The 20,064-nt window shown below is 34.1% G+C and overlaps 1 protein-coding gene across 26 annotated transcripts in view; it reads left to right on the top strand.

Annotated features, from left to right (window-relative positions):
• The window catches only part of caskin1 (CASK interacting protein 1), a 149,424-nt gene that overhangs the window by 106,207 nt on the left and 23,153 nt on the right, over positions 1-20,064 (top strand). For all 26 annotated transcript variants that reach the window (XM_087244806.1, XM_087244802.1, XM_087244803.1 and 23 more), the window contains exons 3-6: positions 1,388-1,485; positions 2,719-2,864; positions 7,099-7,194; positions 7,367-7,497. In XM_087244806.1, the coding sequence (XP_087100932.1) occupies positions 1,388-1,485; positions 2,719-2,864; positions 7,099-7,194; positions 7,367-7,497 (471 nt within the window). The remainder of the gene's footprint in view (positions 1-1,387; positions 1,486-2,718; positions 2,865-7,098; positions 7,195-7,366; positions 7,498-20,064) is intronic.

Raw genomic sequence — 20,064 nt, 5'->3', positions numbered from 1 at the left:
AATAATACATAATATATTTCATATCACAGCCTCTTGCTATTCACTAATCGTGATGTTTCAAATTGTGATCACAATTCGATTACTCGAACAGCTTTACTGTGAACTGCTTGGAACATTTAAATAAACATTTTGTGGTCAAAAGAAGAAAGAAACTAGTTTGAAATAAGTGCAGTAAATGATGACAGAATTTTCATTCAGGAAGTTAACTACTACTTTAACAAGGTCACCAAGGTCAACAAATGTTGCAAGTGCATTAGAGTGAGATACTGGAGGATGAATCCCAGTGGCAACTATGATGCATGATTTCATTGTTGCAGTTTTATGAATCTGCCATGTTTAGACAGCAAGGCAGACTGGTAAAGTTAGCTAGTTATTAGTTATTTGCTAGTTAAAAATAAACGGGGGCTAATAATTCTTTTCTAATAACCGTTTTTTATCTTTGCTATGGTGACATAATATTTTACTAGATGTTTTTCAAATCACTACTATACAGCTTAAATTGACATTTAAATGCCTAACTAGGTTAATTAGGTTAACTAGGCAGTTTAGGGTAATTAGGCAAGTTATTGTATAACGAATGGTTTGTTCTGTAGACTATCAGAAAAGACTATAGCTTAAAGGGGCTAAAATTTTGAGCTTAAAATGAGCATAAAAAAATTTAAAACTGCTTTTATTCTAGTCGAAAATAAAACAAATAAGACTTTTTCCAGAAGAAACAATATTATCAGAAATACTGAAATACCCCCCTTGGGGGTAGGGGGGTATATTGTGTACATATTGTATAGAGTTAAAGACAAAAATTTTAATTCTCCTGTGAAATTTTAATTCTTAAAGACAAAAGTTAAAGACAAATTGTTTAATTCTCCTGTGAAATTTTAATTCTTTTTTAAATATTGGTCAATTGATGTTTAACAGAGCAAGGGAATTTTTTCAGTATTCCCTATTATAATTTTTTATATATCCCTAACTCTTCATATTTACTTATATTACACTGATTAAAGTAACCATTGTTATCCAATAGCTAACCTGATTAAACTAACTTGCCGAGTTAACCTAATTAACCTAGGTAAGCCTTTAAATTGCACTTTAGCTCAGTACTAGTCTTTCTAGTCTAATCTAACTAGCAGTACTAGCAAAATAACTTTAAATATTATTTACTGTCATCATGGCAAAGAAAAAAAATTGTTATTATGATATTGTTTAAAAATGTGATTTTTCCCCTCTTTATTTTAAACAGCACTTGGGAAATATTTGAATTGACTCTGTGTTTGAGTGTATATGTTTTTTTTTTCATTTACTTTGTAATGGAAATAGAATTCTAAATTCATTTCTGAAGACCCTAAAATTGACATCCTGTTTATATAAGTACTGTTTATGTTATCCATAGGTTTTCTCCACTGCATCATGCGGCTCTCAATGGAAATGTGGAAGTCATATCACTACTGCTGGACTCTCAGGCCCTAGTGGACATCAGGGACCAGAAAGGTACCAGAAAAAAAATTAATGCAAAATGTTAGCTTTACATCGCCATCTTCAAATAAAGAATTTGACTGAGTTTGGCATATCTTAAAAATTACAGCAATGCCCTAACCTGATTTCATCAAGTAGGACATGTTTTGGATGTTGATCCTGGAACAACATTCCAATCAGCCAATCAGAATTAAGGGGTACATTTACTGTTTATGTTAGGTTTATGCACTTCTACATGATTGTTATCCAACTATTCCCCTCTGATTTTGGGAATAATTTACAGTTATGGTTGGGTTTAGGGTAGGGAGTAGGTATGGATTACATTTTTTTTTTACAAAAATGATTTTTCAGGATCCCCATAGATGTTAATCCAGGATTGCATTGTACTTGGCAAAATCAGGATGTGCAACAGCAATGCTTTTGAAATCACTTCCAAACAATCACAAACGAGCTTGACTTCACATGTATGAATAATTTATCCACTTTGTTCTACACGCCTAGGTGCTTTATGTGATTAATGATATTAACTTCTGTTAAATTGTAAACAATCAGTGAAATGTTTTTAAAACGTGTATACAGTGAGGTGGTATTATTCTCCTCACAGTTCATCCACTAAATATCAGCCTCTTCAGGATTTTTCAAGGACATTTTATAAAAGATTTGCAGCATAAATTATTGATTTTTTCAAAGATTTATAAAAGCATTATTTGCTTCATTATTTTAGTTTTTTCTCTTGTGCTGTGAAACTGCTTACATCTGCTTTAAAATACTCATTTTCTTTTTTTTTCTCTCAAGGACCACTGAATTCATGAAATCCTGGAGGGACTGAAATATTAAGACAAATCTAATTAGAATGAATAAATTACTAGCAGTCCATGAAAAACCACAAGAACTCGGAATAAGACTTTCTGCTGCAATCTTTTGAAAACTTCTATATAAGATGTACAAAGAGGACCAAAAGAACAAACAAACAGTGATCTCAAAAGAGCTTTGGCCTCAGTTATGATACTAATGTCACATAAAATAACAAGTGTAAAGTTTTTTCATTATAGATAAAAATAAATCACAAAATGAAACTCATCTCACAATATGTTGATCATTTGTAGTGCATTTGAAGCATTTATTTCAGTTATTGTTAACGGAAATTTACCCAACTGGAAGCACATCCAATAACTTTAAATGCAGTAGTCACGTGTGGGCAAATGTTTTGAGTTAGCTTATATAACGTGTTTTTCTGTCATGTTTCAGGGATGCGTCCTCTACATTATGCAGCGTGGCAGGGGAAGTCGGAGCCCATGAAGCTACTGCTGAAGTCGGGCTCTTCAGTGAACGGTCAGTCGGATGAGGGTCAGATCCCCCTGCACCTGGCTGCTCAGCACGGACACTATGACGTGGTGAGTACACTGTACACACTGCTTCAGCTCCAGACCCGCTGTTCTTCAAAGACACCATACGAGCAGACCTGTATGATAAAAGAGCTGCAACACCTTTATAGATACTGACAACTTGGAAGCAGAAACTTACGAGAAAATGCTTTGAAGCTCCATCAACCCACACACATGCGTTTAATGAAACGCACAAGGCACACACTTCAACCCTTTTTCACTCAGAGTTTCAACCACTTAGTGAAGAGGCAGTTTGAAGTAGATATTGTGGCTATTATTCTTTGTTCTTTTCCAGAAATAGACATGGGAAATAAATATGGCGTGCATGTGTTCAGGTTAAAAGTGTGGTGTGGTGTGTGTGTATTATATACAGTAGTCAGAATTTTTAGCCCCCCTGAATTATTATCCCCTTGATTATTTTGTTCCCCAGTTTCTCTTTAACAGAGAGAGGATTTTTTTCAACACATTTCTAAACATAATAGTTTTAATAGCTAATTTCTAATAACTGATTTATTTTATCTTTGTCATGATGACAGTAAATAATTTTTTACTAGATATTTTTCAAGACACTTCTATACAGCTTAAAGTGACATTTAAAGGTTTAACTAGGTTAATTAGGTTAACTAGGCAGGTTAGGGTAATTACTGTAGGCAAGTTATTGTATAACAATAGTTTGTTCTGTAGACTTTCGAAAAAAATATATAGCTTAAAGGGGCTAATCATTTTTACCTTACCATTGCTTTTAAAAATAAAAAAATGCTTTTATTCTTGCCGAAATAAAACAAATAAGACTTTCTCCAGAAGAAGAAAAATATTATCAGACATACTGTGAAAATTTCCTTGCTCTGTTAAACATCATTCGGTAAATATTTTAAAAAGAAAAAAATATATAAAGGGGGTTTAATAATTCTGACTTCAACTGCACTGTAAAAAAACCCTGTAATTTTACGATTTATTTCCGGGAGCTTTAATTTAAATGACATTTAAATTTAAATAAACCATAAAATTACGGAATTTTTTACAGTGTGTATATACAGATGTTAACACTTCAATATGTTACCTCTGCCGTCGCCGCAGCGTTAGTAAATGCGCCTACAGCTTTTGAATGCTAGTTGGCACTTTAACTGTAATCTTCGTCATCTACTCCATTAACATGCAATTTTCAGCTATGCCTATTTACAATACTAGATAGGGCAGTACTGTATATGTACCTTATGCAAAGGTACTGTATTTTATTAGTACTAAACATGATTTTACACTATACTGTATGTTTGAGAAAATATGTCCAAAATACTTGGTGAGAAGCATAGCCCTTGGCTGAAAGTATTAAGCAAATATAAATAATTCTTTATATTTCTGGACACTCAAAGCGCTTTACACATTGGGGGGAATCTTCTCATCAATCACCAGTGTGCTGCATCCACCTGGATGATGCGACGGCAGCCATATTGCGCCAGACCACACCACACACCAGCTGATAGGTGAAGAGGAGACAGAGTTTGTAGCCAATTATTATATGGGGATAGTTAGGAGGCCATGATGGACAGAGGCCAGTGGGCAAATTTAAATCCCTACTCTTTTCGAAGGACATCCTGGGATTTTCAATGACCACAGAGATTCGGTTTTAATGTCTCATCAAAAAGACAATGCTCACTGAGCAATATTGAGTCAGCATCAGTATACTGGGGCATTAGGACCCACACAGACCGCAGGTTGAGCGCCCGCTGCTGGTCCCACTTGCACCACTTCTGGCAGCAACCTAATTTTACCATGTGGTCCCCCATCCAGGTACTGACTGGCAAATCCCTGCTTAGCTTCAGTAGGTGACCATGCGAGAGTTGCAGAGAGCTACTTAATAAGAATTAAGTTTTTGAGCTTTTATAGTGCCCTATTAAATTTCCTTGCAGTAAAAAGAATGTTCGATTTCTAAATCCTTTGGTTTTATTAAGAATAAGAAAAAAATCTCATAATATGCAAACAAATAAATAAATTAAACAGATAGCAATGGCAGTCATTACAACAACACAGGACAAGACACGTTTATGTAAGCTTATCAAATGTCTCTCATTCTGAATAAATAAATGTTTTCATAACAGAAAAGGGCTTTGTATATATAATAGAGGGAGGGAGGGAGGGAGATAGAGAAAGAGAGAGCGATTGCAGTTGAATTGAAAAAAATGGATAACCACTGTTTAAAAAAAATCATTTAAAATATTTTTAAATACAATAAAAATCAGTTAAAATATTTTTAATTGTACTCTTCAACGAACATTATAATTAAAGGATTTCAGAAAATGACAAAATTACAAGTTTTTCTAATTTCTATGAATCACGTTTTTTTTTTTTTGTAATTCTACTCTTCAACTGCACACAAAAAGATTTAAAAATTACTAAAAAGTAAACTTCATTTATTCATTTATTTCCTTTTCGGCTTAGTCCCTTTATTAATCTAGGGTCGCCACAGTGGAATGAATCGCCAAAATCCAGCATGCTTTACACAGCGAATGCCCTTCCAGCTGCAACCCATCTCTGGGAAACATCCACACACTCTCATTCACACTTATACACTACAGGCTCTTTGGACTGTGGGGGAAACCGGAGCACCCAGAGGAAACCCATGTGAACACAGGGAGAACATGCAAACTCCACACAGAAACACCAACTGACCCAGCCGAGGCTCAAACCAGCGACCTTGCTGTGAGGCGACAGCACTACCTACTGCACCACTTTGTCTCCCTAAACTCTTCATATTTACTCATATTACACTGATTAAAGTAATTTCCCAGCAAAAAAAATGCAGGGAGTAAAAATGCTGAGTGGCTAGTGATATAAAAAGTTAAGGTCAAGCAAAGTCCCTTTAAAGCACCCCATTTCACTCAGCGGCCATCTTTGAAACTCCTCTTAGGCAATATGTTCGGGCATTCTGTCTTAATGTGGAAACATCAAATTCTCCAAAACTGTCTGCCAAGCTTATGATTACATTACATATTTAGAATCACCAATTAAATTAAACCACAACTGTCTCATAATGTACACACGCAGTCGAAAAGAAAGAGATCATGACAGCAACCTTATTTATGGCCATTCTAAACGTAAGATCGCGCTGGTCTCGTGAAGTAATTCACAACTTGATGGTGAATCTCCTCCAGTAATGACTACAAACAAATGCTACTCTGTTTACGAGTTTGTGGACGTTTAGTTGCTGTCATTGATGTGCGTTTGACAGAATAGACTGTAAGTTGAGTTTGTTTCATGCAGATTACAAAACCAGAAACCTTTTGTTTTCAAGCGTAGTTGGTTCATTTAAAAGCACAGATTTCAAGCTTCATGTGGATATATTTCTTATGTCTTTAAAGCAAGTATTCGTTGAGATTCCAGTGTGTTTATTGACAACCAAACTGTCATCTGGTCTGAGCCAGTCTACATCGAGTGATGATTCATCGAGTGGCTTCATTCGCCATATTGACCGTTACACTTTTCTCTATTCGAAACTATACGAGTGACATGTCTCGTGTATTCTATAGTCTTTGGGTCAAGCCATATTCAATAACTATGATAATTAAGTACAGCAGCTTATCACATCATAGAAATAAATGTGACAGCCAATCAGTGTATGTTTCAAATAAGTCATCATGTTCCACAAACTCAAACATAATAGTGTATTATTTAATAATAATTAACAGACAAAACTGTTTTTTTTAAGTAAATTAATTGTTGTATTTTTTTTTTTTTTTTACAAGATTTAGGAAATTTTTCAAGTTTTAAAATTTCATTAGATACCATTCTGACATTTACATTAAATCATAAGACAGAATGCAGAAAAGTAGGGTGGAAATGCAGAATTTTTTGGAAAAATGAAGGCAAATCATATGTATTACATATTTGTATGTATAAAGCATTTACTTCCCCGTTAATGGTAAATGAACAAATCAATAAATATGTATTTAAAAATAATCATGATAATATTTAATTGGCCAAAATGGCCAAAATGTGACTGTACTAGATACTGTATTTGAATTTAACATTCTTGCAAAGGCATTTTTACATTTATGTGTACTACAGATTATCTGAACTCAGCCAAGATATGTATTTTATTTACAGATAAACAGTCATTAATGTTATGTAATACATTTATGTATTATTTTACATCAACATACAGTTTTCTGTTTAAGACAGGCTAATAACTGATATGTAAGTGTTGTATACTCAAACCATGAACTAAGCAGTGATTTCCTGCCTACAGTCTGAGATGCTTCTGCAGCACCAGTCAAACCCCTGCATAGTGGACAATGCTGGAAAGACTCCACTGGACCTGGCTTGTGAATTCGGCCGGGTCGGGGTGAGTCAAATGCTGCTTTTTTGGTCGCTGTCAAGCTACTTGTATGTCTTTTTCATGTCTCTAATTGACCTCTGAGTATGTGTGTGTGTGTGTGTGTGTGTGTGTGTGTGTGTGTGTGTGTGTGTGTGTGTGTGTGTGTGTGTGTGTGTATGGTCATCTGTTTGGCCTGCAGGTGGTCCAGCTGCTTCTGAACAGTAACATGTGTGCTGCTCTGCTGGAGCCCAAACCGGGAGACTCCACTGATCCCAATGGCACCAGCCCACTTCATCTTGCTGCCAAGAACGGCCACATCGACATCATAAGGTGAGCCTGAGACTCAGGCGGAGAGACCGGATGCGCTTCTAAGAATAGAAGTCACACTTTTCCACATCTCTTGATCGCCTGTGCTTGATCAATAATGTACTGCTGTTTACCAGAGAAATGATTTGGAAGGTGTTTTTTTCATAGCTCTTAAGAAAAACAAAAAACTAATAAGGTTCATTTGTTGGCATGGATTTGTAATTAGGGAAGCACATCTAATTATTCATGTTGGTTTATTTTTTTATAATGTAATTACTGTTATTCTTGAAAAGAAGCTGTAATGGGCTAAACATCACTGAATTTGCATTTAAGTTAACAAATGGGTAAAACAAGTTGAGAAGCAGCTCATTTCAATATTTATAATTATCATTATGGTCTCACTGTGATTTAAGGTGCAATTTTTGCTATCAACAAACCATTAACTAAGACTTTGAGCTCAATAAACTACTTATTGACAGCCTTATAATAGTTATTTAGCAGGATAATATTTGGGTTTAGGCATTGAGTAGGCATAGGCCGGTATAACATTCTGACGGTGTGATAACCTTGGATAAAAATATCACGGTTTGACGGTATTATAATTACTGCTCTAAAATATATTCTTTTTAAATGTCTGGGTAAAAAACAACAACTTTTTTCCTCTTTGAACACAATGTATGCACAGTATGTTTTTTTTTTTTTTTGTTTGTTTTTGAAAAAACGTTTAAGATATTTTGTAGCAGTAAACATGTCGGGCTAAATAATTCAAATAAATCCTTGACTTCTGCTCTCTTCATTGGTTTCAAACACACACATTTCATTACAATTTAAAAACTTAAAATAAAACATAAAAAACGTATATATGCCATAGGAATGGTATAGCAGAAAATTTTGGATTTAAGTACACATTGAAAAGGGTTATCATCCCTATCATAGATTTAGAATGAGATCATACTTGATATCATCCTAGAGCAAAAAAACAATACCTTAATAATAGGCAGGTAGTAAGCCACTAGTTAATGGACAGAATTAGTATTAGTAAATCAATAAAATAATTTTTTATAGCAACAGTAAAATTTCTAAATTTTCTTTGTTTCAATATATTTTAATTTTTTTTTCGCCTTAGCTTTCAAATGTAACACAGTAGAGATTTTATTTGCCAGAAACAACACAGGGAAGCTTTTATTTTCAAATCTTTTTGTTCTGTCGACAAATTCATAAACCTTTCTTACTTCAAAATTTATTTTGTTTAATTTTTTTGCACAATTGTGCATTGAGCTCATCCAAGTTACTAAAACACTGTTACCAAGAGCTGCTCATGTAAAAAGATAGCAGTGCTGTGTGTCAAATTATAATTTACATATCTACAACATTCATCGCATTTAACTCGTTAAGTATTGCTGTTTTATATGCATGCTGGTGCAGATTTTTACTTAGTTTTGCTGTTTGTCAGGTGTTAATTTGAAGTCAGTAATGATAATTTGCATAACAGTGCTTGTTATTCTTACACTGATTCGATTTGCACCTCATATATTACAAGCAAGGAAACATCACAAGTACAAATCTCTCGTAACACACCTTCAAATCTGCTGTTTTAATGAAAAAATATATATGTTTCCAGTTAAAGCCTGATGAGCTGCTGCTTTACAGTCCACAGCAGTATGATTTAAGAAACAATACATACTCTCTCTGTGGCATGAACAACAGGGGAATGCATTGATTTCAGTGCAAGCAGACTCAGAGATTGTTTTTATTGACTGAAGCTTGTATGAGTTCTGGAATGGAATTGGGAAAGTTTAAGATCAATTTTAAGAGTGAAGACCTGAATCAAGTATAATTGTGAAGAAAGATACACTATAGCTAAATGAGGACCTCTCTGAGGACACATTTCATATATTAGTGTTTTTATCAGACATTAAATAGGTAGTTCACCCCAAGATGAAAATGTTTTCACTGTTTACTCACCCTTAACTGTATTATTCTGATAAACACAAAGGAAACATTTTTGAAGAAAGCTGAAAACCTGTAACCATTGACTTCCATAACAAAACAAATACTATAGGAGTCAATGGTTACATGTTTTTAGCTTTTATTAAATATCTTCTTTTTTGTTTAGCAGAGTTTTAGAATCAATAAAAGTTGAGTAAATGACAAAATTTACTTAAAGAGCCCATATTATACATGAAAAAGCATCATATTTCGGTTATATGGGTCTCCAACAACATACTGATATGCACGCAAGGTAAAAAAAAAAACACTTTGATGGTCTTATAATATGCATTTATTTTTACCCAATTATCCCAGCGACTCCCATATGAATCGTTCAGCGATTCATTTGTTCCCAAACCCCTCCTTAGCGCAAAGCTAATCTGCACTGATTGGACAGCCTGTTGTGATTGGTCGACAGTGTTCAGCGCTAGACAAATGCCCAGTGCGGGACAAATGCCCAGCGCGGAACAAATGCCCAGCATGGTTTGTCAAGCCCCCGGTGGACGGGCTTGCGCAATAAACCTGTGACCATCATAACCCCCGCACAGGAAGTATAGACGGCACTTACCAGTGGAAATGAAACCGATAGCGTGCACATCATTTACTGAGCATGATTTCCCTTCTCAGCTGTAACTTAGATCATTTCTATTTGCAATTATTGCTGTGGCACCTCTTGCGTGAAGTGTTATATGTTCTCAGGGCTCACCTGTACTCTGCTTTGCCTAAAGATCCCATCCCCAGCCAGGAGGTTGTAGTGCTCACCAGCGTGTAGCAGGTTGCCTTTGTGCCTAATAAACTGGCCTTATTTTGCACGCACCCCTGGTGTATTGCCTGCCAATTCTCACAAGTCTCATACACCAGTCTTTTCTGATTTTGCCTTTAACAAACGAATCAATCGCCCACTGTAAGCGTGTAGACTGCTAAATCAATTATTTCCCCTCACACTTCCAATAATATCCAGGTAAGCACAGCGTCTTCTTGACTTATGACTTTAGGATCTGTTTTTCTTGGCGGCCATGTTAGTGGGCGGGGCGCAGGTTTAAATTTTCCTGGGTTTGGGCCCATAACAACTTCGTAGTCACGTCAAGCCGAAACGGCTAAAGACTCGTTATGAAGACGATTCATTCTAACCACTATGAGTCAACTCTTTTTTTCATGAATCAATAGTTTTAAAAACTGTCCACTTTCAGATTTAATCCTTAGCTGGATATTTCACTTCACTTAGATCTGTGTTACACACTACATGGAAGCTCATTTTTAAAAAACCCACTATAGGGGCTCTTTAATTTCAGAGCATATTTACAACAGCAAGGCACTTGATAAAGCTGAATAATGTATGCTTGTTAGTTTGACTATGCAAATCCAATCCTGTTTACATGTATTCTTATACATTAAGAAGATGCTTTCATTTAAAACATATTGCATTGCATTTAAACTACAGTACACATCGTTTCTGTTCATTTAATCTCTGGTAATTAAACTAATCATTTTGGTAATGCTAGAACATGCTGTACTATTGGTGCTTAAGCTTTCAGAAATGTGCTTAGATTACATTTTTAAAAGATGAATTAGTTCTTTTGATGGACTTAAATTAATTTTTTAGGCCCAGATATGACTAATAGTTTGCACCAGCATAAGAAAATGTCACATATGCATATGAACGTAGTTACTGCATTTAGGCATTTTCTTTTCACATGTTCAATTTTTGGGAGGGGAGTGTTTAAATTATTCATGCAAGGTGATTTACTAAGGTTTGTGGTGTTTTATTATTGATTAATACCTTCTTCTTAACCCATTTTGTACTTTATTCATGCTGTGATATGTTGTGGTGCTCATTGTCATGATAGGAACAAGTTGTTGTTCTTTCACTTTTGCATTTTCAGTAGACCACCTGCAGAGCTTTATACTCTGATCTGTGCTTTTTTGGAATTGCTGTCTCAAGCTAATTTGCCCTGTGTCGTAAATCTGCCCCTTAAAAGGTTAGTTCACTTCAAAATGAAAAATTGCTTCTTAACAGTAATGTTCAGTTTCTTGGATAAGCCGTTCATTTCACTTCATTCAGTGTATCACCATGGGCAAAGTAGTGGGTTAGTAGGTAGTGCTGTCGCCTCACAGCAAGAAGGTCGCTTGGTCGCTGGTTCGAGCCTCGGCTTAGTTGGCGTTTTTGTGTGGAGTTTGCATGTTCTCCCTGCATTTGTGTGGGTTTCCTCCGGGTGCTCCGGTTTCCCCTACAGTCCAAAGACATTCGGTACAGGTGAATTGGGTTGGCTAAATTGTCCGTAGTGTATGAGTGTGTGTGTGAATGTATGTGTGGATGTTTCCTAGAGATGGATTGCGGCTGGAAGGGCATCCGCTGCGTAAAAAGTTGTCGCTTCATTCTGCTGTGGCGACTCTGGATTAATAAAGGGACTAAGCCGACAAGAAATGAATGAATTAATGAGTGTATCATCATGAGCCTAGAATACTAATTTTGTTTTCCATGTTTGTGCTTTTTTAAATTAAAAATGCTACTATCTTTTGACTTGAAATTAACCTATGTGTATAAATAAACTGCAAGTTGCAATTTTTGTGTTATTTTAAAATTGCATGTAATGGACTTAGGAGCCTATGTTTATTTATTATTGTTCATATTTAAATGAGACCAGATAAAAGAGAAGTAGCATTAGAGATGCATTTTTTTAAAGTTTGCTTATGTGTTTTTTGTATTTTATAAAACTACAACAAAATATAAAAGAAGAAAAAACAATACAATCCTAATACATATAAAATAAAATGCTTAAAAAAACATTATCCTATGACAGAACAACCGAACAGCAGAACACAAACGGACAAATGCACATGAAATCAAAATATAATTGAACTAATCAGGTAATGCACATAAAAGTAACTATGAAGTAACATTGTTCTTATATTACTAGAAAAATGCATTATCCTGACTTTAGTTTGTTTTATTGTCAAATAATAGTTTAGGCACATTATTAAAACATTATAGTTTATGAATAGTGAATATCAAATACACTCAAACTTTAATTACTTTGTTATTAACAGGGGTCCTTGGTTATGCTAGCATATCTAGGGATGCGTTTTTTACAGGATGAACATCTGTTTACTCGACTTTTGTCATTAAAAATGCAGTGCAAAAGACTTTGGGTCTTACCATACACCCGGCACAACAAGGCGCAAGACAAGTTTGGTGTGATTGGTTGCTATTTACTCTTTATGGACTCATGGTTGTGCCGGTCTATAAAAAAGATGTGTTAAGGCGCATTGTTGGTGCGATGCGATTTTGAGAATCTGAAATAGCCTCCGCAGATGACCAGCTGAAAGCAGGTCTAAAGTCCAAAGCAGAGCGTGTTAGTTATGCGCTTATATGGTCCAAACGGTTACACATTGCTTAATACACACAGGATGTACAGCAGTACTCAAATAGCTTTATCTTTTCTTGCTAGTGATGTGATCAGTTTTTACTACTTACAAAGTCTGGAAGTGGTAAAAGTGGTACACAACTCTCTTAAAGGGAATGTGAGATGAGACTCTGATTGGTTTAATGCATGTTATGCTCAAAACACACCCATAGCTCATTAAGAGAATAAGCACAACCCTGTTAGACCATGCGCCATGGCACAGAGCATATTTTTCCATCCTTGTAAATATCAATAGTGGATTCAGACATGCCCCTAATGATTTTGCGTCATGCGCTTTAACTTTGCGCCTAGATCGTTAAAATAAAGCCTTTCGATTGAAGTCCTCTGTGAATCTGATGTTGCCTAGCTAACGTTTATGATAATATTCACTGACAACGAATAAGATTTCTTGCCTCTGAAAATAAACAGAAGGTGAAAGGTGAAGGTGAAACAGTAAATATAAATGGAAACAGTACATTTACTAATGTAAGTTTAGATGACTAGAAAAGTTTATTTTCCATTGAACTAAAACCTTTAAGTCAGCAACAAGAATTAATTTTTTATAATATGACTTTTGATATGTTATTCAAGTGTAATTTTACATGGAAAAACATTGGATAATCAGCTCAAAAATGCAGCTTGTTAAAGAATTACAGCATTTTTACAGCTCTAATTGCGTAATATTTAAGAAAAATATTACGCAATTAATATTGAAAAACAGCCCAGCGTATACAGTAGAAGTCAGAATTATTAGCTTCTATTTAGATTTTTTTTCTTGTTTTAATATTTCCCAAATTATGTTTAACAGAGAAAGGAAATGTTCACAGTATGTTTGATAATATTTTTTCTTCTGGAGAAAGTCTTATTTGTTTTATTTCGGCTTGAATAAAAGCAGTTTTTATTTTTTAAAACCCATTTTAAGACCCATTTTAAGGTCAATTTGTTTTGATTGTCTTCAGAACAAACCATCGTTATACAATGAGTTTCCTAAATACCTTATCCTGCCTAGGTAACCTAATAAACCTAGTTAAGCCTTTTAATGTCACTTTAAGCTGTATTGACCACTGATTATAAGTGTAGTGCACTTTAAGAATATTGTAATGACACTTTAAGAAGTGTCTTGAAAAATATCTAGTCAAATATCATTTACTGTCGTCATGGCAAAGATAAAATAAATCAGTTATTTGAAATGTGTTGATAAAATCTTCTCTCCATTAAACAGGGGGACTAACTATCCAGGGGGCTAATAATTCTGACTTCAACTGTATATATAAGACAAAATATACTGGTTTTGAGGAATAAGGTCATTTCAATGTTGAATCCCTCAGCCCTTTCCATCATAAGTGATAAGGGTCACACTTTACAATAAAGTTTTATTGGTTAATGTATTTACAAACATGAACTAATTCTGAACAATACTTGTACAGCACTTATTAATCGTAGTTCAACATTTACTAACGCATTAACATGCAAATTCATACTTTGTTAAAATTAGTTAATGTACTGTGAAGTAAACTTTATTCAAATTATCTAACGTTAACTAACATGACCAAATACTGTAATAAATTTATTGTTCATTGTTTGTTCATGTTAGTAAATGCATTAACTAACATTAACTAACATCACTTTATTGTAAAGTGTTACTGTAATAAAAAGGATGTTTTATTTGTGGTCATAAACATAATCATAGCATTGTAAAACAGTGACTGGAGCCCAGGGATGGAGATGTGGAGGGAGAGAGAGAGTCTGTGTCATATTGATGGAAGTTGACATTATGAGCCACTGGTGTGATGTGTGAAGCTGGGTGTTAATGGATCCATGTGCTTGATGAAGTGAGACCCTGCAAACAGACATGCTCTCTCTCACTGACGCTAATAAGCAGCCGATGAGCCTGTGATGAGGATGCAGGTCAGAAGTTCTGAATTTACTGCCATTCAGGACAGAGGGGAAACATTCAGTCACTCAACATGTAGTTCAATATCTATATATCGCGTCAGGGTCAGCAAAAGCCATTTACTGTATGCTCTGCTAGTGCTAAATTAATTGCAAAGAGATCCAGTTGGCTGTATTTTGTAATTATTTATATCAGTTACATTTTAAAATGTATTTTTATTATCGTTAATGTTTTTTTTGTCACTATTATTTACTTATTTTTATTTTTGTAAATTTTTTTTTTTTTTTTTTACATTGGACCAGGAGGTCAAATTTGCTATGCTCTGTAGCTTAATATGAAAAAATAATATTTATTTTATTTTATTAGTTTTTTGTCATTCACTTTCCTTCGTCTTGCTTTTATCTTTGCCAGGGGTTGTCGCACTGGAAAAAAACTGTTTTATTTTATTGTGAATACAATTTTATTAATTACTTTTAGGAATTAAAATTTTTAATGAATTAATTTAAATTAATTATTTGTTTACCTTATTTTACTATATTTTTTCACTCACTTTCCTTTGGCTATGTCTCGTCTTTATCAGGGGTTGCCACAGTGGAATGAAACACCATTTTATTTTATTTTATTTTAATTTTTAGTTCTATTTTATTTATTTATTTATTTTATTATTTATTTATTTTTTGTTAAATTATTTTTTTAGTTCTATTTTATTGTTTAGTTCTGTTTTTTATTTTATTATTATTTTTTATTTATTTAAATAGTTTTTTTTATTTAATTTAACTTTATTTAAAAAAATATACTATTTTTTAACTAGTAAAATTTAGTTAGTACTAGTAAAATTTATTTTAGTACTATTTTACTTTTTAAATTTTTTATCTAAAATCAAATATAATCAAATTTAATTTTAAAGACTTTTAAAAAATGTTATTAAATTAAATAAAAATATGTTATTTTGTTTTATTTTATTTTCCACCATCTATTTTATTGTTTAGTTCTGTTTATTTTTCAATACATTTTTAAAATGTAATTTAGTTTAAATGTTTTTATTTTATTTTTGCCTAATTTTTAAGCTAAATATCTTTAATTGTATAATTAAATAAATGTAATTTAATTTAATGTTTAAATTAAATCTAATTTAATTTAATTGTAAAAAAAATACATTTTTATTAAATTAAATAAGAAAAAAATGTATTTCATTTTATTTCCCACCATTCATTTCCACACTTGATTGAGCCGTTGATCTGTGTGCGTGTGTGTTTTATGAGATCTGAGAATAATCAGAACAAGCCTGGAGCTTTAAACCAGCTAATTAGAGAAACTCTTTGATGAGCTATAAGTCAATTATCATATGACTTCCCACTGCATTATCACATGAATGCCCAGAGGTCCTTATGCAATTGTTTGCATTGGATTAGAAATCTATCGCTCCAGATCTCAGCTCAGTGGTGCATTTTGTGCATTGATGTCCAAGAGAGTCAGAAACTGTATAAGTGATGTCCTCCTCAGCACCACCTGCCATATATGCTCTTGATGAAGGGCAGCTTTCCCTCTTCCCAATAGGAATGTGAGCATGGTTGAGTGTGCACATACCTGGCTGTCTCCTCTGGGTTTACCAGGCCCATCCACTTCCAAATGCAGTGCACTGCCATCCATCATTGTGACAGGCAGCCCTCCTCTATGATCAGGCAGAGATGAGAGGAAGATCAGAGGTGTTTTGTAACGTCCTCTGTTTCTTGTACCATCCTCGTGCCACACTGCAAGTCAGACATTTTGAGGAACGGTACACAGATGGGCATGTTCACAATGCATTGTGAACCAAATGTTGTTTTTTTACCCATTGTCTAGTATTGTTTTTTAAACTTAAACTACATTTTAAATGTAAACTCTCAGGTTGTGAGTATGATGATGTGTAAACAGGCTCAGTATCTAGCCCTGTAGCAAACACCACTATCAGTGCAGTTGCCAATATAGATCAATACTTGGTGTCAGTGCTACAGTCAGCATGTGACTGTCATTTTATTTTCTAGTGCAAGAGTGTCAAACTCATTTATTGTCAAGGGTCATAATAAAACATAATACAATTTTATTTAAAGTACAGCGCATTGAAACATTGTGTTATTCATGTCTGTGTGAACTGGAAGCTGCTGAGACTTTAATTACAGTATGTTGATGTACTTCCAACTGAAATGAACTAGACAGGTTTTTAGTTTATACCCTTGCAGCAAAGTAATGATAAGAGGAGCGTGGTCATTTTGGCTAAAGCATCAAAATGACGCCAACACAGAAAGTATGACATACCAAACACAGAAGCAAAAGATCAGACTTTGATTGAAGATTACCAAAACAAGCATTTTTTCCAGTGCATTAACTTGTTTGATTGTTCACCTAAAGAATAGTAATGTGGGCTATCAAAATAAGCATTCCGAATTTCAACTACATTGGAAACATATTTACCAAATAAATTATTCATTGCCCATTAAAAAAAGTGATGTGATTTCAAATAATGTGATTGGATAGTTAGTCTAAGTAGAGCACAGACCTACCATGTGATCTAAAGTCTATCATCAAAATAATGTGTATAGATATCTCCCAGAATGGTTGACACTATGGGCCGGTATAAGATTCTGACAGTATGATAACCTGGGATAAAAATATCACAGCTTTACAGGTTTACGGTATGTGATTATACCTCTAAATTATATTATTTTTTTAATGTCTGGGTAAAAAACAAAACCTTTTCCCCCTTCTAACACAGTAGAAACTTTTCAAAATATTTTGGAGGAGTAAACATGTCAGGCTAAATAATTCAAATGAATTATTGGTTTCTGCTTCTCTTCATAAGTTCAAAAACACGGAATTCTTTCAACTTAAAAATGCATATTTGGATATCTTTTCGGCTGGAGATACTGTTGTCCTAAAAAAAACAACGTAAATAAAAATGTAAATAATCAGTCATGTCTTAAAGTTGCAAAAATACTTTTTAACTATGCAATCAAACAATAAAACACCACTTCCTTGCTTAACTAGTATATCTGCAGTTTTCGCAACCTTAAAACATCAAGAGCAATCAGAAAAAAAGTACAAAAAAAATGGGTAACACTTTATTTTGATGGTCTAATTGAGTATTAGTAGACTGTCTGCTTAATATCTGTTGATACTGCTCCTTTAACAGACATTTAACTCACTATAAGAAACTTTGCAAGTACATGTCAACTTACTCTAACCCTAACACCAACTTAACAGTCTACTTATAATCCAATGAGAATTAGCTGGCATGTAGATGCAATGTAACTTAAATTCAACAAACATACCATCAAAATAAAGTGTGCCCAAGAAAAGAAACAATTACTGATACTTCCTTGATGTCTTATTGCTTTTATGGCTTGATTGCTTGGTCATACTTTAGCATCCATACTCAAATCATTGGAGATTTTTGGATAAGAAAACCATCATGTTGACTCTGCTTAGTTTAAGAGATGCATGTATGTTGTGACATTTTCTATTAGAGGTTCTTGTTTTTACCATGGCAACAATAAAAGGCAAATATTTACCAGTAGAGGCCCACAGGACAAATACAGTTTTCATAAAAACCCTCACTATTTTCGTTATGACTAGGGCCAGATGAAATCTGCGGACGTTTTTTGCTATTTCTGCTGAGAATTTTGGTAAAAGTCTGCGGATTTCTGTGGAATTATTTTGGGAGTATAATAACTAAAACCTTAATATATGAAATAAAAATAATACCTTTTTAACTTTTATTTAATGTTTAAAATGCAAATCCAATTAGATTCACTTTAATTGGTAAATAAAGCAAGTTTGTCATATAATATATCTAGTAAAAGACAGAAAATATTACTGTACAAACTGCATTGTACATAAATCAGATAAACATTTTCACATTAGTCAATAATATCACTGAAATTAATTTAAAAACTGAATAAATATGAATTTACACACATTTACTCAAGTAAATAAACAGAACTAATGATGGGCTAAAAATCTGCGGAATTCTGCGTGCGCAGATTTAGAGTGGGTCTAGTTATGACCATGAAAATTACTACAAAACCATTAGAACTTATGTCATCAGTTGTTATTTGTTTTTTAGCAGTGTTATTTGCCTTTATGGAGAAACTTTGATTTAGTTATTGATATACAAGTGGTGGAGAAGCCATATTTTGAGTACTTCATACAGGGGTCACCAACATGGTGCCTGCGGGCACCAGGTAGCCCGCGAGGATCACATGAGTTGCCCGTGGACCTGTTATTAAATTAGCTTACCATAGCACCACATACCAGTAAGCTGCATCTAATTTTTTTTGTAGCTACAATTTTTAAATCACACTTGCATTGGTTGATATTTATCTGTTTCCAATCATTGTTGACAACTATTGTGAGAAATCATTAACATGATCAGTGTCTTCACATAGATGAATATCATTAATTATTAATAACATATAATTAAAAGTAAATTAAGCAAATTTGTTATTAGGAAGTGTGTATCAAACTGGTAGCTCTTCACATTAAACGATACCCAAGAAGTAGCTCTCAGTTTCCGTAAGGTTGGTGACCCCCGACTTAAGAGAACTCAGAATAGAAACAATTTATAAACTTTAACACACTGCACTTTCAGATTTGAAAATTCACATGGTGTTTTTTATTCAATTAAAGTGATGTTACACACAGCATAAGAGGTCATTTTTGAAAATGTATAATTGAGACACTTTAAACTCAAGACTTTGAATGGAAACATGGCTATTGACCCTCAGCATTAATTAGCTTACTTGAATTGAAAGTGTTGCTGTGCCACACATTAGAAAATGACCCATGGCAGGCAGCCTTCCATGTGCTCGCACAGTACCTACACCTCCATCTCTCTCCAGTCCTGCACGAGTCTGATCAGCCTGCAGCTCATTATAGGCCACGTGCATGTGCAAGTTATAGCAACAGAGCGCAGGCTATCGCAAGACTGTTAATTACATCATTAATCCAGCAACCCCAGAGGCCGGTGGCATTGGCCAGCCCTAAATAGATTGATGCAGTGAGGGAAATATGAAAGCAGGCTTCATTTGTTGTTCATATCTGTGAAAGAAATGGTTCATGACACCTCTAACCAAAGCTGTTACCTTCACATTAAAAGCGCTGTCTCCTAAACTCAGTGTCATGTACTTGTGTTAGCGCGCTCGTAACTAATTAACAGATGAATGTGGCCATTTGCCCACCAGCAGAAACGCCGGATTTCATTGTGAGCCAATACCATGTGATGACCTGGCGCACAATCAAACAATGTGTGGCCAATCAATATGTTAT

Source organism: Danio rerio, chromosome 3 (assembly GCF_052040795.2).
Source record: "Danio rerio strain M-AB ecotype USA chromosome 3, GRCz13ab, whole genome shotgun sequence".
Taxonomy (NCBI): Eukaryota; Metazoa; Chordata; class Actinopteri; order Cypriniformes; family Danionidae; genus Danio; species Danio rerio.
This window is presented reverse-complemented; position numbering and strand designations above follow the sequence as displayed.